Source organism: Choloepus didactylus, chromosome 2 (genome assembly GCF_015220235.1).
Source record: "Choloepus didactylus isolate mChoDid1 chromosome 2, mChoDid1.pri, whole genome shotgun sequence".
NCBI lineage: Eukaryota > Metazoa > Chordata > Mammalia > Pilosa > Megalonychidae > Choloepus > Choloepus didactylus.
In genome coordinates this window covers 118,168,041-118,190,851 of record NC_051308.1, presented here as the reverse complement: position 1 = coordinate 118,190,851, position 22,811 = coordinate 118,168,041, and the positions used below count along the sequence as shown (strand labels likewise).

The following is a 22,811-nucleotide window of genomic DNA, read 5'->3' as shown; positions in this document are numbered from 1 at the left end:
AAGAAAAGCTGATCTCTCTGCCCTGTGGACCTTTCCTTAATGGCCCTGGTTGCTTTGTCTCTTAGCATTTCAATAACCCATTAGATCTCTGAGGAGGGCCCTTTTTTTTTTTTTTTTTTTTTCTTTAATCCTTTTTTCTTTTTCTAAAACAATTACTCTAAGAAGCCCAATACAAAAAGATTCAAAGACTTGCAATTTGGGCAGGTCAAGTCAAGAGCAAAACTAGGAGAGCTCTGAGACAAAACGCAATAATCCAGTGGCTGAGAAAATTCACTAAACACAACTTCCCAAGAAAAGGGGGGCGTCCACTCACAGCCATCATCCTGGTGGACAGGAAACGCTCCTGCCCATCACCAGCCCCATAGCCCAGAACTGCCCCAGACAACCCAGTGTGACGGAAGTGCTTCAAATAACAGGCACACACCACAAAACTGGGCGTGGACATCAGCCTTCCCTGCAACCTCAGCTGATTGTCCCAGAGTTGGGAAGGCAGAGCAGTGTGAATTAACAAAGCCCCATTCAGCCATCATTTCAGCAGACTGGGAGCCTCCCTACACAGCCCAGCAGCACAGAACTGCCCTGGGGGGATGGCACTCACCTCTGACATAGCACAGTCATCCCTCAACAGAGGACCCAGGGTGCACGGCCTGGAAGAGGGGCCCACTTGGAAGTCTCAGGAGCCATACGCCAATACCAAGGACTTGTGGGTCAGTGGCAGAGACAAACTGTGGCAGGACTGAACTGAAGGATTAGACTATTGCAGCAGCTTTAAAACTCTAGGATCACCGGGGAGATTTGATTGTTAGAGCCACCCCCCCCCCCCGACTGCACAGAAACACGCCCCATATACAGGGCAGGCAACACCAACTACACACGCAAGCTTGGTACACCAATTGGACCCCACAAGACTCACTCCCCCACTCACCAAAAAGGCTAAGCAGGGGAGAACTGGCTTGTGGAGAATAGGTGGCTCGTGGACGCCACCTGCTGGTTAGTTGGAGAAAGTGTACTCCACGAAGCTGTAGATCTGATAAATTGGAGATAAGGACTTCAATTGGTCTACAAATCCTAAAAGAACCCTATCAAGTTCAGCAAATGCCACGAGGCCAAAAACAACAGAAAATCATAAAGCATATGAAAAAACCAGACGATATGGATAACCCAAGCCCAAGCACCCAAATCAAAAGATCAGAAGAGACACAGCACCTAGAGCAGCTACTCAAAGAACTAAAGATGAACAATGAGACCATAGTACGGGATACAAAGGAGATCAAGAAGACCCTAGAAGAGCATAAAGAAGACATTGCAAGACTAAATAAAAAAATGGATGATCTTAGGGAAATTAAAGAAACTGTTGACCAAATTAAAAAGATTCTGGACACTCATAGTACAAGACTAGAGGAAGTTGAACAACGAATCAGTGACCTGGAAGATGACAGAATGGAAAATGAAAGCATAAAAGAAAGAATGGGGAAAAAAATTGAAAAAATCGAAATGGACCTCAGGGATATGATAGATAATATGAAACGTCCAAATATAAGACTCATTGGTGTCCCAGAAGGGGAAGAAAAGGGTAAAGGTCTAGGAAGAGTATTGAAAGAAATGGTTGGGGAAAACTTCCCAAATCTTCTAAACAACATAAATACACAAATCATAAATGCTCAGCGAACCCCAAATAGAATAAATCCAAATAAACCCACTCTGAGACATATACTGATCACACTATCAAACACAGAAGAAAAGGAGCAAGTTCTGAAAGCAGCAAGAGAAAAGCAATTCACCACATACAAAGGAAACAGCATAAGACTAAGTAGTGACTACTCAGCAGCCACCATGGAGGCAAGAAGGCAGTGGCACGATATATTTAAAATTCTGAGTGAGAAAAATTTCCAGCCAAGAATACTTTATCCAGCAAAGCTCCCCTTCAAATTTGAGGGAGAGCTTAAATTTTTCACAGACAAAGAAATGCTGAGAGAATTTGCTAACAAGAGACCTGCCCTACTGGAGATACTAAAGGGAGCCCTACAGACAGAGAAACAAAGACAGGACAGAGAGACTTGGAGAAAGGTTCAGTACTAAAGAGATTCGGTATGGGTACAATAAAGGATATTAATAGACAGAGGGGAAAAATATGACAAACATAAACCAAAGGATAAGATGGCTGATTCAAGAAATGCCTTCACGGTTATAACGTTGAATGTAAATGGATTAAACTCCCCAATTAAAAGATATAGATAAGCAGAATGGATCAAGAAAAATGAACCATCAATATGTTGCATACAAGAGACTCATCTTAGACACAGGGACACAAAGAAACTGAAAGTGAAAGGATGGAAAAAAATATTTCATGCAAGCTACAGCCAAAAGAAAGCAGGTGTAGCAATATTAATCTCAGATAAAATAGACTTCAAATGCAGGGATGTTTTGAGAGACAAAGAAGGCCACTACATACTAATAAAAGGGGCAATTCAGCAAGAAGAAATAACAATCGTAAATGTCTATGCACCCAATCAAGGTGCCACAAAATACATGAGAGAAACACTGGCAAAACTAAAGGAAGCAATTGATGTTTCCACAATAATTGTGGGAGACTTCAACACATCACTCTCTCCTATAGATAGATCAACCAGACAGAAGACCAATAAGGAAATTGAAAACCTAAACAATCTGATAAATGAATTAGATTTAACAGACATATACAGGACATTACATCCCAAATCACCAGGATACACATACTTTTCTAGTGCTCACGGAACTTTCTCCAGAATAGATCATATGCTGGGACATAAAACAAGCCTCAATAAATTTAAAAAGATTGAAATTATTCAAAGCACATTCTCTGACCACAGTGGAATACAATTAGAAGTCAATAACCATCAGAGACTTAGAAAATTCACAAATACCTGGAGGTTAAACAACACACTCCTAAACAATCAGTGGGTTAAGGAAGAAATAGCAAGAGAAATTGCTAAATATATAGAGACGAATGAAAATGAGAACACAACATACCAAAACCTATGGGATGCAGCAAAAGCAGTGCTAAGGGGGAAATTTATAGCACTAAACGCATATATTAAAAAGGAAGAAAGAGACAAAATCAAAGAACTAATGGATCAACTGAAGAAGCTAGAAAATGAACAGCAAACCAATCCTAAACCAAGTAGAAGAAAAGAAATAACAAGGATTAAAGCAGAAATAAATGACATAGAGAACAAAAAAACAATAGAGAGGATAAATATCACCAAAAGTTGGTTCTTTGAGAAGATCAACAAGATTGACAAGCCCCTAGCTAGACTGACAAAATCAAAAAGAGAGAAGACCCATATAAAGAAAATAATGAATGAAAAAGGTGACATAACTGCAGATCCTGAAGAAATTAAAAAAATTATAAGAGGATACTATGAACAACTGTATGGCAACAAACTGGATAATGTAGAGGAAATGGACAATTTCCTGGAAGCATATGAACAACCTAGACTGACCAGAGAAGTAATAGAAGACCTCACCCAACCCATCACAAGCAAAGAGATCCAATCAGTCATCAAAAATCTTCCCACAAATAAATGCCCAGGGCCAGATGGCTTCACAGGGGAATTCTACCAAACTTTCCAGAAAGAACTGACACCAATCTTACTCAAACTCTTTCAAAACATTGAAGAAAATGGAACACTACCTAACTCATTTTATGAAGCTAACATCAATCTAATACCAAAACCAGGCAAAGATGCTACAAAAAAGGAAAACTACCGGCCAATCTCCCTAATGAATATAGATGCAAAAATCCTCAACAAAATACTTGCAAATCGAATCCAAAGACACATTAAAAAAATCATATACCATGACCAAGTGGGGTTTATTCCAGGCATGCAAGGATGGTTCAAAATAAGAAAATCAATCAATGTATTACAACACATTAACAAGTCAAAAGGGAAAAATCAATTGATCATCTCAATAGATGCTGAAAAAGCATTTGACAAAATCCAACATCCGTTTTTGATAAAAACACTTCAAAAGGTAGGAATTGAAGGAAACTTCCTCAACATGATAAAGAGCAAATATGAAAAACCCACAGCCAGCATAGTACTCAATGGTGAGAGACTGAAAGCCTTCCCCCTAAGATCAGGAACAAGACAAGGATGCCTGCTGTCACCACTGTTATTCAACATTGTGCTGGAAGTGCTAGCCAGGGCAATCCGGCAAGACAAAGAAATAAAAGGCATCCAAATTGGAAAAGAAGAAGTAAAACTGTCATTGTTTGCAGATGATATGATCTTATATCTAGAAAACCCTGAGAAATCAACGATACAGCTACTAGAGCTAATAAACAAATTTAGCAAAGTAGCGGGATACAAGATTAATGCACATAAGTCATTAATGTTTCTATATGCTAGAAATGAACAAACTGAAGAGACACTCAGGAAAAAGATACCAGTTTCAATAGCAACTAAAAAAATCAAGTACCTAGGAATAAACTTAACCAAAGATGTAAAAGACCTATACAAAGAAAACTACATAACTCTACTAAAAGAAATAGAAGGGGACCTTAAAAGATGGAAAAATATTCCATGTTCATGGATAGGAAGACTAAATGTCATTAAGATGTCAATTCTACCCAAACTCATCTACAGATTCAATGCAATCCCAATCAAAATTCCAACAACCTACTTTGCAGACTTGGAAAAGCTAGTTATCAAATTTATTTGGAAAGGGAAGATGCCTCGAATTGCTAAAGACACTCTAAAAAAGAAAAACCAAGTGGGAGGACTTACACTCCCTGACTTTGAAGCTTATTATAAAGCCACAGTTGCCAAAACAGCATGGTACTGGCACAAAGATAGACATATAGATCAATGGAATTGAATTGAGAATTCAGAGATAGACCCTCAGATCTATGGCCGACTGATCTTTGATAAGGCCCCCAAAGTCACTGAACTGAGTCATAATGGTCTTTTCAACAAATGGGGCTGGGAGAGTTGGATATCCATATCCAAAAGAATGAAAGAGGACCCCTACCTCACCCCCTACACAAAAATTAACTCAAAATGGACCAAAGATCTCAATATAAAAGAAAGTACCATAAAACTCCTAGAAGATAATGTAGGAAAACATCTTCAAGACCTTGTATTAGGCGGCCACTTCCTAGACTTTACACCCAAAGCACAAGCAACAAAAGAGAAAATAGATAAATGGGAACTCCTCAAGCTTAGAAGTTTCTGCACCTCAAAGGAATTTCTCAAAAAGGTAGAGGCAGCCAACTCAATGGGAAAAAATTTTTGGAAACCATGTATCTGACAAAAGACTGATATCTTGCATATATAAAGAAATCCTACAACTCAATGACAATAGTACAGTCGGCCCAATTATAAAATGGGCAAAAGATATGAAAAGACAGTTCTCTGAAGAGGAAATACAAATGGCCAAGAAACACATGAAAAAATGTTCAGCTTCACTAGCTATTAGAGAGATGCAAATTAAGACCACAATGAGATACCATCTAACACCGATTAGAATGGCTGCCATTAAACAAACAGGAAACTACAAATGCTGGAGGGGATGTGGAGAAATTGGAACTCTTATTCATTGTTGGTGGGACTGTATAATGGTTCAGCCACTCTGGAAGTCAGTCTGGCAGTTCCTTAGAAAACTAGATATAGAGTTACCATTCGATCCAGCGATTGCACTTCTCGGTATATACCCGGAAGATCAGAAAGCAGTGACACGAACAGATATCTGCACGCCAATGTTCATAGCAGCATTATTCACAATTGCCAAGAGATGGAAACAACCCAAATGTCCTTCAACAGATTAGTGGATAAATAAAATGTGGTATATACACACGATGGAATACTACACGGCAGTAAGAAGGAACGATCTCGTGAAACATATGACAACATGGATGAACCTTGAAGACATAATGCTGAGCGAAATAAGTCAGGCACAAAAAGAGAAATATTATATGCTACCACTAATGTGAACTTTGAAAAATGTAAAACAAATGGTTTATAATGTAGAATGTAGGGGAACTAGCAATAGAGAGCAATTAAGGAAGGGGGAACAATAATCCAAGAAGAACAGATAAGCTATTTAACGTTCTGGGGATGCCCAGGAATGACTATGGTCTGTTAATTTCTGATGGATATAGTAGGAACAAGTTCACAGAAATGTTGCTATATTATGTAACTTTCTTGGGGTAAAGTAGGAACATGTTGGAAGTTAAGCAGTTATCTTAGGTTAGTTGTCTTTTTCTTACTCCCTTGTTATGGTCTCTTTGAAATGTTCTTTTATTGTATGTTTGTTTTCTTTTTAACTTTTTTTTCATACAGTTGATTTAAAAAAGAAGGGAAAGTTAAAAAAAAAAAAAAGAAAGAAAAACAAGGGAAAAAAAAAAAAAGATGTAGTGCCCCCTTGAGGAGCCTGTGGAGAATGCAGGGGTATTCGCCCACCCCACCTCCATGGTTGCTAACATGACCACAGACATAGGGGACTGGTGGTTTGATGGGTTGAGCCCTCTACCACAGGTTTTACCCTTGGGAAGATGGTTGCTGCAAAGGAGAGGCTAGGCCTCCCTATGGTTGTGCCTAAGAGCCTCCTCCCGAATGCCTCTTTGTTGCTCAGATGTGGCCCTCTCTCTCTACCTAAGCCAACTTGAAAGGTGAAATCACTGCCCTCCCCACTACGTGGGATCAGACACCCAGGGGAGTGAATCTCCCTGGCAACGTGGAATATGACTCCCGGGGAGGAATGTAGACCCAGCATCGCGGGACGGAGAACATGTTCTTGACCAAAAGGGGGATGTGAAAGGAAATGAAATAAGCTTCAGTGGCAGAGAGATTCCAAAAGGAGCCGAGAGGTCACTCTGGTGGGCACTCGTATGCACACTTTAGACAACCCTTTTTAGGTTCTAAAGAATTGGGGTAGCTGGTGGTGGATACCTGAAACTATCAAACTACAACCCAGAACCCATGAATCTCAAAGACAGTTGTATAAAAATGTAGCTTATGAGGGGTGACAATGGGATTGGGAAAGCCATAAGGACCACACTCCACTTTGTCTAGTTTATGGATGGATGAGTAGAAAAATAGGGGAAGGAAACAAACAGACAAAGGTACCCAGTGTTCTTTTTTACTTCAATTGCTCTTTTTCACTCTAATTATTATTCTTGTTATTTGTGTGTGTGTGCTAATGAAGGTGTCAGGGATTGATTTGGGTGATGAATGTACCACTATGTAATGGTACTGTAAACAATCGAAAGTACGATTTGTTTTGTATGACTGCGTGGTATGTGAATATATCTCAATAAAATGAAGATTAAAAAAAGAAAAAAAAAAAAAAAGTAAGTTAGCAAGTGCCAGGGCTAGAATCAAAGCCTGGGTTTTTCAAATCCCATGCTAGCATTTTTTCTATTATACGAAAATGATGCAAAAATGGCTCATGTTTGTCTGAAAACCACATTCCCTTTCTTCTGTGGAACATATATTATACAGTGTTAGTGCAGCCCAGAAATACCTGAAAACTAAAAGTGCCATCAGCCCAAACCAATTTATCCTACAAGGCACTGCTGTGGTAAGAGAAGGGAAATTGGTGACTTGTGCTTGCACATCTGGATTTGCAGTCTGATGACTGGCTCAGCCATCTTTCATATAACCTGTCAGCTTCCTCATCTGCCCCACCTGACAACCCAGGGTTGTTGGAAGGTTAATGCTCTGCAAATGGCAAAGCCTCACTCACAGCTGTTTAAGTCAGCATGTGGGTTTTCCCAGGTGTTCTGTACCTTCACTATGAGCCTGCCACTATGTGCAAGAGCTTCTTCACTTTCTAGACAGTGGATGACAGACTCTGGGGGTAATTCAATCCCTCCCATCCCTCATCTAACAGTGGATAGGTCCTTGGTACAGGCAGAGTCTTCCCAGCAAATGTAGTAAAAGGCTGGCCCCCCACTCGTGAGCGAGAACCCAGAGGCGATCACCTGATTCTTTGCCTCAGGTTCCAGCAGTTTTGGTAGTTGGGGTACAAGACTTCAGAGCTTGCTTCATCAGTGTGGATGATGATGGGTCCTGGAAGGAGGGTGGGAAGCACAGGCATAAAGACGCTTCAGCTTGGTTCTTCCCAGCATTTTTATCCCCTTCTCTGTCTAGAGAGACAGATCATCAAAGCTACATTCTAAGGACAGTGAATGCTTTCAACATGCCCTGCCCCTGCCAACAGGAGTTCTACTAAGGCCTGAGCAGTAGAGAAAGCAAGCAGCAGCATTCCTCTATCTCACATCCCCCCTGTCCCCCTATCCCTACTGGGCCATATGCAGAGTAGATAAGGAGCCAACCTGGATCAGACTGGCACTTCCTAGTAGCTCAGAAAATCCTTGCCACAAGGCACTACCAGTACTTGGGCATTCTAATGAAGAATGAACTGTTCTTACTTTATCAGAACTAGTTTCTTTTATTGCTTCCCAAAGTCCAACCCAATGGACCAATATAGTGGCATCCATGACAAACCGAGAAAGGTGACCACAAAGCTGGGAAATATCTAAATCTTCTCAGACCCTATGGCCGCATCCAAATGGAAAGCCAGGCTTCTAGATGAACTGCCAGGAACAAAAGATTAGACTACAAACAGTGTGTCTTATATATCTCACAGAAGCTCCCTGCTGCTCAGAGCTCACATGTACCCCCCCATTAATGCCCAAAGAAGGCGTTCTAACATCTTCCCATTAATATCTCTGTACCAGAGACATTAATGCCTGTGACAGGTTCCCTGTATGACCCCACCTTTCCTCACTACTCAAGTCTGACCTTCTTTGATGGCAAAAGAAATAGCCCCCATCAGCAGCTCTTTAGAATTCACTGAGGTCAATGCACAGAGTGATTAGGTTAACCTCAGCCCCAAATAACTATTATTCACAAACAAATCATTGATAGTCAAAAACCTAGGGCTTTCAAAATAGCCTATGGTAAATTTATTGGAATATCAGATTACAGACATACTTCATTGGTCTGGCCAGAAGAAAGAAACCAGATTGGAAGTCATAAGATGTGCAGTTTCGTCCTGAATCTGCAACTAACCAGCAGGGTGGCTTTGGAGAGTCACTGTCCTTCTCTGGTGCTCAAGCTACTTGGCTGTAGATCAAAGGGGTTGGGCTATATCAGCCATTTTCAATTGTTTTAAAGTAGTGGGCCCCCTCTCCTCTTCATACACTATTATATAAGGTCATAAAAGAAAAGGTTGTAGTGGCTGCAAGAGAGGAGTCAAAGCACATTCCACTTGCATGCCCTACCCCCTTCCCCCACCCCCCTCCTTTCCTGTAGTTCCTGAGACCTCTGTGAAGAATCCTAGGGCTGTGCAGGACACGTTGTGAAAAGTACAGACTGATGATGAGAGGTCCTCTCCAGACATACATGTTCTTTACGAAGCAGTACAGCATAAAGATATAAAGCAGGGATTCTGAAACTAGACTGCCAGAGTTTGAATCCTAGCCCCACCATTGATCATTTGTGATCCTGAGCAAGTCATTTCACCTCTCTGTGCCTTAGTTCTCTTATCTTTCAAATGGTGACAATGGTACCTACTTCATTGGATTACTGTAAGAATTAAACAAGTTAATTTAGGCAAGGATTTTAGAACAATGCCTTGTACATAGTAAGCCCTTTAATTACTAGAATAACAATAACTATGATTTAAACTTCTAATATAACACATGATCATTTCCATCTGCTTAGAGTTAGATATTGGACCTAGACCTATAGTTATGATAAATACGGCACTCAGTATCTGCTGAATGAATGACCCATCAAGAGGGCCGGACAAACAACCTCCAGCTTCCCCCATAGTCTGATTCTCTGTAACTCACACATTACCCTCTGGGATTTCTCTAGGATTTTTATTCCTGAAGCAACATCCCAAAGTAGAACCACTTCCTTTAATGGTGACCCCTTCTGGGGTTCCTTGGTCTATTCAAGTCCCTTGATCCTGGGCAAGGCATGAAGGTAGTTGTGACAGAAGTCAAACTTGGGTCCCAAGAACTCTGCATCCAGTGCAGAGACCTGCCTCCTAGGCAGCCACACCAGAGGCTGGTGGTGATACTACTTCCTTCCCCGCTGGAAACCTGGGGCATCGTCAGTCTGAGAACTGCCTGTAGATCTGGTTGCCAGCAAGAAACATCCTCACTACTCCAGTCACACTTTTAGTGTTTCCAAGAAGAGGACATTTGACTTTTAGAATCTAAGCAGAGCAGTGTGAAGAGGCAAGAAAGACCCCCAGACTGAGCACAGCCCCTGCATCGCTGCATCCCCAGGCCCAGTGCCTACATCCCACCACTGTTGCCACCATGCCCAAGGGAAAGGCTGAAGGAGATGCTAAAGGAGATAAAGCCAAGGTAAAATATGAATCACAGAGAAGATCTGCAAGGTTATCTGCTAAACTTGCTCCTCCAAAGCCAGAACCCAAGCCTAAAAAGGCCCCTGCAAAGGGAGAGAAGGTATCCAAAGGGAAAAATGGTAAAACTGATACTGACAAGGATGGGAATAATCCTGCAGAAAATGGAGATGCTAAAACAGACCAGGCACAGAATGCTGAAGGTGCTGGAGATGCCAAATGAAGTGTGTGCATTTTTGATAACTGTGTACTTATGGTGACTGTACAGTTTGAACTACTATTTTTTATCAAGTTTTATAAAAATGCAGAATTTTGTTTTACTTTTTTTTTTTAAGCTGTGTTGTTAGCACACAGAACACTTCATTGTTGTTGTTTGGTGAAGGGGCAAATGTCACTAATAGAATGTCTCTGAAGCTGGATTGATATGGGGGAAAACACCTTACTCCTCTAATTTTGAGACTTCCTCTTTATTTTCAGGAGATGGGATTCCCTAATGTTGACACACATTAGCCACCTTGGCACAAATGCCTTGTGATATGGAAAAACTAAAATTCGTTTTTATGTCCTCATGTTCTCTTCTCCCTCTCAGCCTTCAGCATAGACTTGACTCCCTTAAACCTGCTGGGGCCTGACCCAAAAGAATTGGTTACCAGAATGTCAGGCAATTTGGACCTTCCAGTTACGCCCCTGAGACGGCATCTTGCAAAAGAGCAGTGAGTCCTTGTTTAGGTCATGGATCTTCAAACTGATAATTCTGCCATTTTCATCTCATTTCCTGAAAGTCAGGACTGGCTCATGAAAAGTTGTCAAACAACAAGCTAAATGTGTAATGTCAACCCTCACTCTAAACTTTCCCTGTTCAGAGCATCAAATGAAGACTTCATTGGGTTTTATAGTGGATTTCTGATTTCGGTAGTCCATTGAAGAAAGGAGTTTGAAAGCTGTTGTATATTGTTACTGATTGTCTGCCCATGTCCTGCCTGAAATACCATGATTGTTTATGAAAAGTATCTTTAATAAAGCTGGATACAGTTTGAAAAAAAAAAAAGAAATAACCCAAGCAAGTAAAGAGCTTTCAGAAGGTCAGGCATTGTTGATTACTCCTAAGTTAAGGGTTTATAAGGAATAAAGGGCAACCCATTCTGTTTGCTTTGTTACCCAGATACATGCTGTTTGTGCTTAGCAGCCAAATTCAGCCATAATTAGCAGCAGCACCCAATCCAGCTGAGGGCAAGGCCTGCCTCTTCCAGCCTGGAGGTTCTGTTATTTTACATATTTGTTTTTAAAGCCTGTTGGAAGTTTTATATCTACTTGAAATATTGTTGAAGAAGCTCAACAAAATAATAAGAACCTTTGCCTTATAGCACCATTTCAGTACTTTAATACTGGTAAGGTCATGCTAATCTGAAACTCAGACCACCAATTAAACATAAATTTGAATCAATTACAAATGACAAAATGCAGCTTCATTTGATAGTCAAAGACCTTCATTACATGGGACTCATGAGGGAAAATAAACGTGGACCTTGGTGGTGAAAAGGTCAGGAACCAGTGAGTGCAATCATTCATTGGCTGAATATATCAAAATCTAAATTCAACAGACTTTCTCAACTAGGAAAGGCTAAAGAGAATACTGCTAATACTATCTGGATCAAGCTGTGGATTATTACCAAGATCAGAGCTGTAGCAACAGGCTTGGTTCCCAGCTAAGTGTCCCTTCTGCCTTTTTTTCTTCTCAGCAGTGTCTCACCTAAGCAAAAAGCCCCCTACACTGTTCACAAGACCTGATTAGGGCTGCCTTATGCAGCCTGCATAGAAAGTTGAGAAAAATCAGAAGCCGGAGGCACATCAGAGCAGAATTGCTGCTGATGTGAAGGTCAGCTGGTAAGGAAAGCAAAAGACAGGGAACGGCCCACTAGACGAGGTATACTATAGTAGCTACACGCACAGAAGAGAGACCAAGGGAACAGGCACCGAGAAAGAGAGCAAGCCTTTGGAGATGAGAAGTACAAGCTCTTCAAGGGCAAGGGGCTGGGTTTCAGACCCCAAACTCAAACCTTCTTTCTGACGTTGGAAAAGCCCAGCCAGCAAACACCGGGTAGATTCCAGATTCCGATCCATGTTAGTGGAACGAACACTGGAAAAAAATAAAAAGGTAGAGACACTCATAAAAGGAACACTTAATCATACACACTCCACCTTATTCCACAGAGCAGCTGGGGGGCTTTCAAGACTACCTAAGGGGAGTATTCCTTTATCCCTCTTGGGAGGGATACCCCCAGGGAACTCCTGAAAGCCATGTTACATAAGGGTAATTTGATCATGACAACCCCAAGTGGTCCCCTAAACTTCCTTGGCTGAGAATGGGACCCATCTGGGGCAGGGTGGGGACGTGGGGTCAGGACAGGTTGCCCCATGCTCAAGACCTTAAACCCTTAAACCGGCAACATCCCTTTCTCAAGTGACTCACAAGACCTCCAGTGGGTTGAAGATTGGTGAAAGAAATGGGATGTCCTCCACATACTTCTTCCTCAGCCTCTCTCCAAGGGCAAACATCTGCTGCATGCCCACGTTGGTCAGCTGCCCAGCAAACATGCCCCCCTGAGGTGGGGGAGAAAGGAGAGAAGAATGAAAACACTTGTCAGTCTCCTGAATTCAGCCCAGAGGAAACCACAGAAGCTTTGCTGTGGGCTACCCAGACCAGAGCAGCATTGCTTACCTTCAGGGTGGTCTCATGGTATTCAGAATCGAAAGGAGAATTTGGTTTGGGGCCACCAGATAGATTGGTGACTGTGTAATCAAACTGAGTTTGGGGTGGGACCTCTAATAGCTGCGGGTTCCACTCTACCTGTTGTGATTATAAAAAACACAACACATTGTAAAAAACAAGGTTCTTGAAATTTAGTATTAACATCCAGCAGCACTCAAAACACCTAGCTAGTAGCACCCCATCACTAGACCTACAACCTTCCCACAGGAAGGAAGGAAAGAAACTTTAGCTCCAATTAAGAGAAGAAAAGACGGTGGTTTATCATTAGCCTAAGTTCTGTTATTGGTGCACTGACACTTACTGTCAAAGGACTGCTCTGGCACTAAGCCCCACACTGAAGTAAAGGGGAAAAGTGGCAATGAAATTCTTGGTGAGTGAATGAATATGTGTGATCTCAGTGATAACATACTGGTAAGAAGAATTTCTAAGGAGTCAGTCTGCAGTTTTCTATGGTCCTGCTTTGAAACTCTACTTCATGCCCCATATAACTTCCACATATCCCCATTCCCTTCATCCAACTTCTCAAACTAGTAGCTGCCACCAGAGAAGCCTTTACTTCTTCACCGTCTTCCTTTACTGCTTGTAATCTGACTCCTGTCCCAACTACACTGCAATGGTTCTTAAAACATCCCAAGTAGCTGCAGGTTTCTTATCTCTAACTGCCCATAAGACACTTACACTCATTGGATCAGATGTGATGACTTCAATTTTAAAAACAAAAGTATTTTGTTCTAATCCTAAATATCAGTGTCCTCTCAATGCCACCTCAACTACCCTTGAACTCTGCCCACTGCTCCACCATCCCTGCACCAAGTCCTGTAGATCACTGCTTAGAAAAAGTTACCCCCAGTGGTCCTTCCTTTATCTTACTGTCAGAGTTATAAACCTCATTACCTCAAACAAGAGCCTCCAAGGGACTCCCTCCTTTCTACTCCCACAATGCACACATACACAATCACCCGACTAATCGTGCTAAGCCTCTTTCATCATATCACTAGTTATTTCCTAGTGTTTCAGAGGAAAATACCTGGCCCTCAAGGTCTGTCACACCTTGGCCCAGACCCTGTACCCAGATGTACTGGCACTATGCCTCTCTCCTTCCATCCCTAGACCAGACCCTGCTCACTCCAATACATGTTAGTGGAATGAACACTGGAAAAAAAATTTAAAAGGCATCCTATTTCAGCTTGCTTCCCTAGCCTGGAGGGGCTCCTATTCCTATTTCCAACTTCTCCCCAGCATTCATTGGTAGCCCAAGTCTTACTTCCCCACCACTGACTATTCCAGCCTTCAATGATTGTCTTCTTATCTGAATTCCCACAGTGCTTACTACAATCAAAAGAATAAAATTTAACTCAATTTCCTACTACCTCTTTTTTTTGTTTGTTTTAAACCTAACATTTAAAAACCTAAGTCACCTATCATTGTATTTATCTTCATCTCTGTCAGCAGTATCTCAAAGAGTGTCACCAGGAGTCCTCAGTCTCTCCTCCCGTAGAGGAAGCCATCCATTCTTCCAAAAGATATTGTCTCAGTCCTACCTGACCCAGTCACCAACACCTGAGCCTCCTCCCTCACTGCCATTGTGCCGACTGCTATCAAAAGACTGGGTTCAGCACAGAGATGTTCTTCCTACTATCTTTTAATCATTGTTCTTTCTTTTACAGTTCTGATTCTGCCCTGTGGAAAACCCTTAAAGGGCTCATAGCTGCAGGATGATCCCTGCCTTTCTCTTGCATGTCCCCCCACACTTCGCCCTCCCACTCCCCTTACCGCCTCTTCTCTGCCCTGCATAGTTACTTTCTAGCCATACAACTTTCTTTCCCATAGCACCATCCTCATACCTCCTGGCCTATGAACATCATGTTTCTTCTGCCTGGAATTTTCTTTTTCCTTTCATCTAGAAACACTTCTGCTCATTCCGTAAGACTCTCAGCTTAGATGTTCTGGGAAGCCCTGACCACAGCACTGTGCTCTCATGGCAACCTCAGTGACTTTTTCTGTAGCCGGAACCAAACAGTATTACAAGAGCTCCTTCACTGGTCTATCCTGCCCAGTAGACTGAGCTTCCTGAGAACAGAGCCTAGGTCATCTATTAACCTCTGTATTCTGGATGCCCAACAGAGGACCTGGCACATAGCTCCAACAATTTGCCAGATCCTGGGAGTGATTCCAAGATTGAGATCCCATGAGCCTGCCTTTTCTGAGATTTCAGGTTAGTAGAGAAAGCAAGCTATGAATGTAAATGTTAGCAATACTATAATAGAAGCTAGTATGTGCTGCAAAAAACAAAACAAAACAGAATAAAACAAAACAAAACAGATGAAGGCCATAGTAGTTCAAAGGCAAGACAGACCTCTTCTGGTTGGGGATTCAGGAAAAGTTTCATGGAAGGAATGGCATCTGAAATCAATAGGATTTAAACAAGCAAAGATTTGGACTTCAGGGTAGGTGGTAGGTAAGAAGAGATGGGTGGTGTTCAGAACAGCTTAAAAGCTTGAGCAAAGCAGAAATAGAGAAAACTGTGTATAGGAAAGAAGGGGTTTCGTTTGCTTCAACCCAGAAGTGGTTTTCCAACTTTTTAGTTAGCAAATACCACATGAAGTTTAATTTTAGATTTGTGTATTTAATGGAAAAACTGGAGTTGTCTAGTTGAAGTAGAAGTGGGAACCCAGAGTCCCAATCACTCAGCTTCCCCTTAGCCCACAGGCTCCATAAAAGTTTGAAAAGCCACCAATATAGATCACAATTGGAATGGGAAAACTAGATGCAGGGAAGCCAATTTTGAGATGCCCGCAATAGTCTAAAGCCTAAGGCCTCGTCTAAGGCAGTCTGAATAGAAGAGGTGGCTATAAAACATTTGAGTCAAACTTGGCAAATGAGTACATAAAAGTTTTATTTAGAGGTTGTGTTGATAGGTAAACAAGGAAGAATAAAGAAAAAAAATCATTCTGATTTTGAACCTGGGTGCCTAAGGTGACAAGGGTAATGGAGGTACTCCTTGACTATCACTAAGATCAAGACAGAAGGACAGTTTGAAGGTTTAGATCAGTTTTGGACATTTTAAGTTTGAGGTACTCCTTTGTGTTCCCAGTGCTCCCAGCATATTCCCATAATTGATCTATTTTGTCTCTCCCCTCCACCATATTGTAAACTCCTTTAGGGCCAAGACTGCATTATCCATCTTTTTAAGTCCAGTGTCCAGCACAGGGCCTAACACACAGGACCACAAGGCCTGCTCAGCCCCACTAAGCCATCTCCTTCTCATATTCACATTAGCCAATACAGGATCTTTGCTGTTTCCCAGGAGATGACTCCTGCAAGTCCAGGCCATGACTCAAGTCTAAAGTACATGTTTTCAGATTTTCATGTATGGCTGTTTCACAGGTGGTATCCACCCCACATACACTCTCATTCTTATTCCTGCTCTTCGACTTCCAAATTTAGGGCTATGCCAGTTTAAATGTATTGTGTCCCCCAAAATGCCATTATCTTTGATGCAATCTTGTGTGGGCAGATGTATTAGTGTTGATTAGACTGTAATTCTTTGAGTGTTTCCATGGAGATGTGACCCACCCAACTGTAGGTGATAACTCTGACTGGATAATTTGCATGGAGGTGTGACCCTGCCCACTCAGCTTGGGCCTTGATTAGTTTACTGGAGCACTATATAAGCTCAGACAGAAGGAGTGAGCTAGCCACAGCCAAGAGAGACACTTTGAAGAATGCACAGGAGCTGAGAGAGGAGCTGCAGATGAAAGACAGTTTGAAGATGGCCGTTGAAAGCAGACTTTTGCTCCAGAGAAGCTAAGAGAGGACAAACACCGCAAGAGCAACTGAAAGTGACATTTTGGAGAGAAGCTGAAGCCTAGAGAGAAACATCCTGGGAGAAAGCCATTTTGAAACCAGAGCTCTGGAGCAGACACCAGCCACATGCCTTCCCAGCTAACAGAGGTTTTCCGGACACCATTGGCCATCCTCCAGTGAAGGTACCCAATTGCTGATGTGTTACCTTGGACACTTTATGGCCTTAAGACTGTAACTGTGTAACCAAATAAACCTCCTTTATAAAAGTCAATCCATTTCTGGTATTTTGCTCAATGGCAGCATTAGCAAACTGGAACAGGGGCAAAGACTAACTTTCTAATTTTACTTATTTATTTATACCCCGTCTTCAAGAACTAAGATAGATTACAGCAATACCTAAAATATAAGAAGACAATCCATTTAATGTAGACAAGGAGGACAAAAGCAACAAGTATAGGGACCAAAAAAAAAAAAAAGATACAATAACGAAGTTAAAAAATCCACACCATGGAGAGCCACAGATGTGGCACTAAGCTTTCCAAATTTTATGTAAAAGGAGAAAATTGATCAGCTATACATATTTAAAGATGAGAGCAAGGCAACTAACTGTTCAGGAGAAGCACATCATTTCTAATGCTAACAGACAAATTACTCCCAAGGGTCCTCATGAAGAGGACAGAGTAAATATAATGAACATCTTTACAGAAGTCACAGCAATGAGTTCTGGGCAACCGCTTCTCATAGTTCCCTCAACACAGAATGATGGCATCTCACCAAAGCACATTTCAATGAAGGTAATGCTGTACTGGGATCCATATACTAGGTCCCAGTTCAAGGAAAAAGAAATCTATATACAAGTAATCAAAAGCTTCCAGCTATAGATCTTAGACTTAAGCAACCATTTTAATCCTTAGCTGCACATTAGAATCACTGGGAAAACTTTTAAAAGTTACCAACATCTGAGTCCCATCCTGGACTAATCACATCAGAATCTCTTGGGGTAGGACCTCAATTTTTTAAAAGCTATCCAGTGCAGAGAATTCTAATGCTTCACCAGAGAAGCTTTTACAAAGTCTAGATGCTCAGTCCATATCCCAGGTCAATTGAATCCCAACCTCTGGGAGTGGGATCCAGACATCAATATTTTTTTAATGCAATTTTATTGAGATATATTCACATAACATACAATCATTCAAAGTGTACAATCAATTGTTCAGAGTATCGTCATATAGTTGTGTAATCACCGCCACAACCTTTGAACATTTTCATTACCCCCAAAAATAAAATAGTTCCTAAAACATCCCCTTTCCCTCCTCCATTTTAACATTTTAACATTTACTTTATTTAAATACAGTTTTATTGAGATATATTCACCCACCTTAAGTCATCCACAATGTACAATCGATGATTCACAGCACCATCATACACTTGTGCATTGAACACCAGAATTAATTTTTGAATGTTTTCCTTACTCCAAGATAAAAGAACATCTAGATCTTTCCATCCCCTCCATCCTACCCTATTCTTCATCTAATTTTTGTCCCCATTTTCCCACTCATCTGTCCATACATTGGATAAAGGGAGTGTGAACCCCAAGGTTTTCACAGTCACACAGTCACACTGTGCAAGCTACAAAGTTACATAATCGTCTTCAAGAATCAAAGTCACTGGGTTGCAGTTCGACAGCTTCAGGTATTTCTCTCTAGCCATTCCAACACACTAAAAACTAAAAGGTGATATCTATATAGCGCATAAGAGTACCCTCTAGAGTGACCTCTCGACTCCATTGGAAATTGTCAGCCACTGGAACCTTATTTTGTTTCATCTCTCTTCCCCCTTTTGGTCAAGAAGATCGTCTCAATCCCACAGTGCTGGGTCCAGACTCATCCCCAGGGGTCGTTTCCTGCATTGCCAGGGGGATTTACACCCCTGGGTGTCACAGACATCAGTATTTTTTAAAGTTCTCCCGTTGAGTCCAATGTCTAGTCAAGGTTAGGAAACACTGATCCAGAGGAATGGATGGACTGACTGGCATATCTTTCATGTAATGCTTCCTGAATACTGCTTCTCTTAGTTGAGCTTTGGATAGGGATTAGGCAACAATATGACTGACGTGATGCTGCCCATCATGTCTATATTGTCAAATAAATAAAGACCCAAATGTTTTAATTAACAGTGGATCTGGAGTAGATTAGACTTTATGAAAATTGAGGAACCTGCCTGGGTTGGGGCCATCTTGTCTGACAGAGAGCTGAGGGAAAACCTGAAAGCAGAGGCTAACTTATCTTTGAGATTGTGCTTGGATCTGCTTTAACGATCAGGAAAACAAAAATGGCCAATCAAGTTTGAGTTTTATTTCCAATGCACAGATACAAAACTTTTAGCAAGAAAACATTTTAAGACAGTTTAAGACAACAGCCATCCAAGCCATAAGAAAACTCAATAAAACATCTAGTTCTGAAGCTTTGTGAGATAACAGAATGAAGTGACTTGTCACATGTGTTTATCTACAAACCAGTCAGAAGTCAGGAAACATCTACCAAAGGCAATTTAGTTTTAGAATTGTTACCGGGTAGTCCCTTCTGACTATAATTAATAACCAAACCAGAAAGATTAGAAAATCCCAATAACAACTTCTATCAAATTAGATCTTGAAAAGAAAACCTGAGCGAGAATAACTAGAAACAAATTACAGGAGCCCGATGACACTCACTCATAGCCTAAATCGAAGGAGTTTTTTTATGCAAAAGCCTTTACAGGAGATTTCCAAAGATACTTAAAGCTTTGCCTAAAGTGTAGAGGACAAGAGCAGCCAGGAGAGGTAAAGCACCTTCCCTAATTGCAAAGAAGGCCATGGACTCGGATGCTCATATTTAGTGCTACGCTGATAGTAGATAAATGAAGCTGGTATTCTACAAGCTGAAACTGCTGCTTCCAACATAAGGGAAGAGGATACCCAATTACACCCACAGGCTCAGGAAAAAGCCCTAAAAGAATCTAAATCTTCTACCAAGCCCTTCCTGGAGTACATATACTGTACATATAGTCCAGGCCTCGACGATCACTTTTATTCTCCACTACAACTGACAGCTTTGTATTTAACATAAGTCTCCTCTTCCAACCTACTATTTTCCAGTCCTTCTCTAACAAGAAAGGAGGGGAATGCACAAGAGATGGGCTATGTATACACAAAAATTATAAGGAAAATTTAGTGACCTAATACGAAAAGGCAAGGTAAAAGATTGAGAAAAGATCAAAGCAAAGCATCAAAAAGAAAAGAAATTCAGGTACTAGAAAGTGGTATAGCCATAGAAAGGCAAACTAGAAACCCGACAATAGAATTAAGTGCCTGCCACTTTATTTATGTGGGAAGTACTTTAGAGGTTTGATTTCACTTGTGGCCAGCTTTAAAAACTGGTTTTTCAGTTGTACAATGCGAAGACAAGACACAACCCTGAGGGTTTCTGGAAAGCAACAATAAGCATGAAGAACATGCCTCAGCTCATATCAGGTTTTGGAAATCCTGTTAACAATGCTCAACAAGGCAAAAACACTCCACAGGTAAGTGTGTCACAGGTAAGTATGACTCCTGGGGCCTGGTGATTTCAGGTTGCCTGCTCATCTTCACTAGGAAACTAGTTCTTCATTCACAGGCCTGCCTGCTATGAAAGGTCAAGAGACCTGCACTGGCTCCCCCAAGAATCACATCCAGGAAGAGTAATCATTTACAAATTTATGACATGTGCTTTAATCATAATTATGCTGACCAACCATGTAGACTTTAGGACATTACAGCCAGAAGTCTAGCCAATTTTAAAAATATTTATTTTAAGTTTGAAATCTCCAATGAAAAAGGAGAGTCAAAAGCCTTCAAGAGATCTTAATGGTCTCCAGCAAGCCCTACCTGCAAGAAACCTGCTCTAAAATGTTCCCAAAGGGGTGGACGTCTGCTGTCCACTGTGACTACAGTTAAGAATGGTTCCAGACGCTAAAGGTTCCTTCTGCTCTTTGACAACCTTTGAAACCATACTGGTTTCAGGTCACACACAGGAAGTGCACCACACCCTTGTACTCACCTTCATCACGAACTTGTCAGAAATGAGGAATCTCAGGCCCTACCCCACACCCACTGAATCAGAATCTGCATTTTAACAAAATTTCCAGGCGCATGCACGGTAAGAAGCGCAGCACCACTGGTTTTGCTACACTACAGCCATCGAGGGGTGCAAATGGAAGTTCTGGGGCTGCTATACACCCGGAAGGCCCGTGGCGGCCGGGGCTGGGAGGCGCCAGGCCAGCACCTTTCCTTCAGGGCCAGGGGAGGGACCCGCTATTGCAGTTGTCTCTTCCTGTGGACCCAGTCCGAGCCCCACTGGGTGAGGGCAAAACTCCATGGGTGTGCATTCAGTACGAGGCGCCTGGCAAGCTACGGGTTGGCAGACGGTTCTCGCCCCGCCGCCCCTATCCAGGCAGATCTCTCACCTGCTCCTTCTGCGGGAGCTGTTTGAGAGGACTCCGTGCCCCGTGTCGAAACACGACCTGCACCATTTTCAGCTCCAGCAGTCTGCGGTCTACCGGATGCTGGTCATCCGCCCCCCGCATCTCGGCTAAGGCCACCCTCCGCTGGTGGAGACAATACGCCAGCGAGGTCAGGACGCCCACCGGGGCCCACATGCGCATGCCGAAGACACGGGTGACCATGGTGTTGGCCTCTTGGCTGTCGTCCGGAGTGAGGCTGCAGGGGCAAGCACAAGCTCTCGGCGTGGCTCAGCTGCTGCCTCCAAGATCGCGAGGCCGGGCAGGCACGCACATCAAGTCAGCCAAAAAGCGGGGAGGTGGGATCAGCGAAGGACCTTCGGCAGGAGCCCTGGGGATTTTAACCGGGGTCAGGGTTGGCTGTTCCTGCTGCAGACTGGCCGGGGCAACGTCAGCTCCTTATCTTTCGTCCTGTGAGGAACTTTAAACTTGAATCCCAAGTTTGGCCTCCAGAACTCCCGAAGGCACAAGAACCAATACCGAGCTATTCGGCGGCAGAAGCGCCACAACTCGAATCCACTTTTCTAAAAGCAAGTTCCCACCTACCAGCTCATCTCCCAGGGACCTATCCCAAGAATCCCTCGCAGAGGAGCACGGGAGAACGAGTCCCTCACTGGCGCCTCGTCTGGAGGCTCCGAGTTGTGAGAACTACAATTCCCACAAGGCTGCGCGCCGATGGGCGGGCCCTCACTGTGAGGGATTCCCCGCCCCCGGCAGCGGTCCTAGTTTCTCAAGCCCAGCCCGCAGGCCTAGGTGGTAGTTGAATGGATGTTCCTGGGTTTTGCCAGGCCGAGGTGTGGCAGTGAATCTATCTGGGCTTGCCAGTCCGGGATAGGAAGGAAACGTGAGGAAGGGGATAGAGTGGGTGGTGGAAGGGAGTATTCTGAGTCTAGCGAGTGTAGAAGACTTCCTTGAAGTCCTGGGAGCGGGGTGTTAACTGCAACCAGGCACTACTGCGTGATTATCATTTTGCGAAACGTGGTACTAGGTTCTTTATATTTCATCTTTATTTATTATCCCCCTTCTATGTTTAAAAAATTCCCAGGCTTAAATAGTTGCAATTATGAACAACTTCAAGGTTACACCTGGAATATTTCTTGCAGAAAAATCCAGGTTTTGCCTTCTGGTGTCTCAGTGACTCAGTGCCTTAATTTACCCAAAAGAATGCCAACCTCATCACCTGCTGGTCTGGTTTATTGAATATACGCCTCCCCAAGCCTGTGTTCGAAATCTTTGCCACAGGACACTCTCTAGAATCTTCTGTGTCAATCTCAAGGCAAAGGCCAAGAGGAAAGACATCTGTGGAGAGTCTGAATATATACCATCTAAC

The 22,811-nt window shown here is 42.4% G+C and overlaps 2 protein-coding genes across 4 annotated transcripts in view; one reads left to right on the top strand and one right to left on the bottom strand.

Moving 5' to 3' along the window:
• Positions 1-22,025, bottom strand: part of ACP6 (acid phosphatase 6, lysophosphatidic) — a 32,141-nt gene extending 10,116 nt beyond the window's left edge. Inside the window, exons 1-5 of one of the 3 annotated variants that reach the window (XM_037826197.1) lie at positions 21,428-22,025; positions 13,088-13,216; positions 12,839-12,969; positions 12,426-12,505; positions 7,967-8,054 (exon numbers count right to left, since the gene is read on the bottom strand). In XM_037826197.1, the coding sequence (XP_037682125.1) occupies positions 7,967-8,054; positions 12,426-12,505; positions 12,839-12,969; positions 13,088-13,216; positions 21,428-21,646 (647 nt within the window). In that variant the 5' untranslated portion in view covers positions 21,647-22,025. The other 2 variants (XM_037826199.1, XM_037826198.1) reach the window with 2 other exon arrangements.
• On the top strand, positions 10,322-10,591 carry LOC119526784 (non-histone chromosomal protein HMG-17-like). Its single transcript, XM_037826200.1, has one exon. The coding sequence runs from the start codon at positions 10,322-10,324 to the stop codon at positions 10,589-10,591; it is 270 nt and encodes an 89-aa protein (XP_037682128.1).
• Positions 22,026-22,811: the final 786 nt, after the last annotated feature.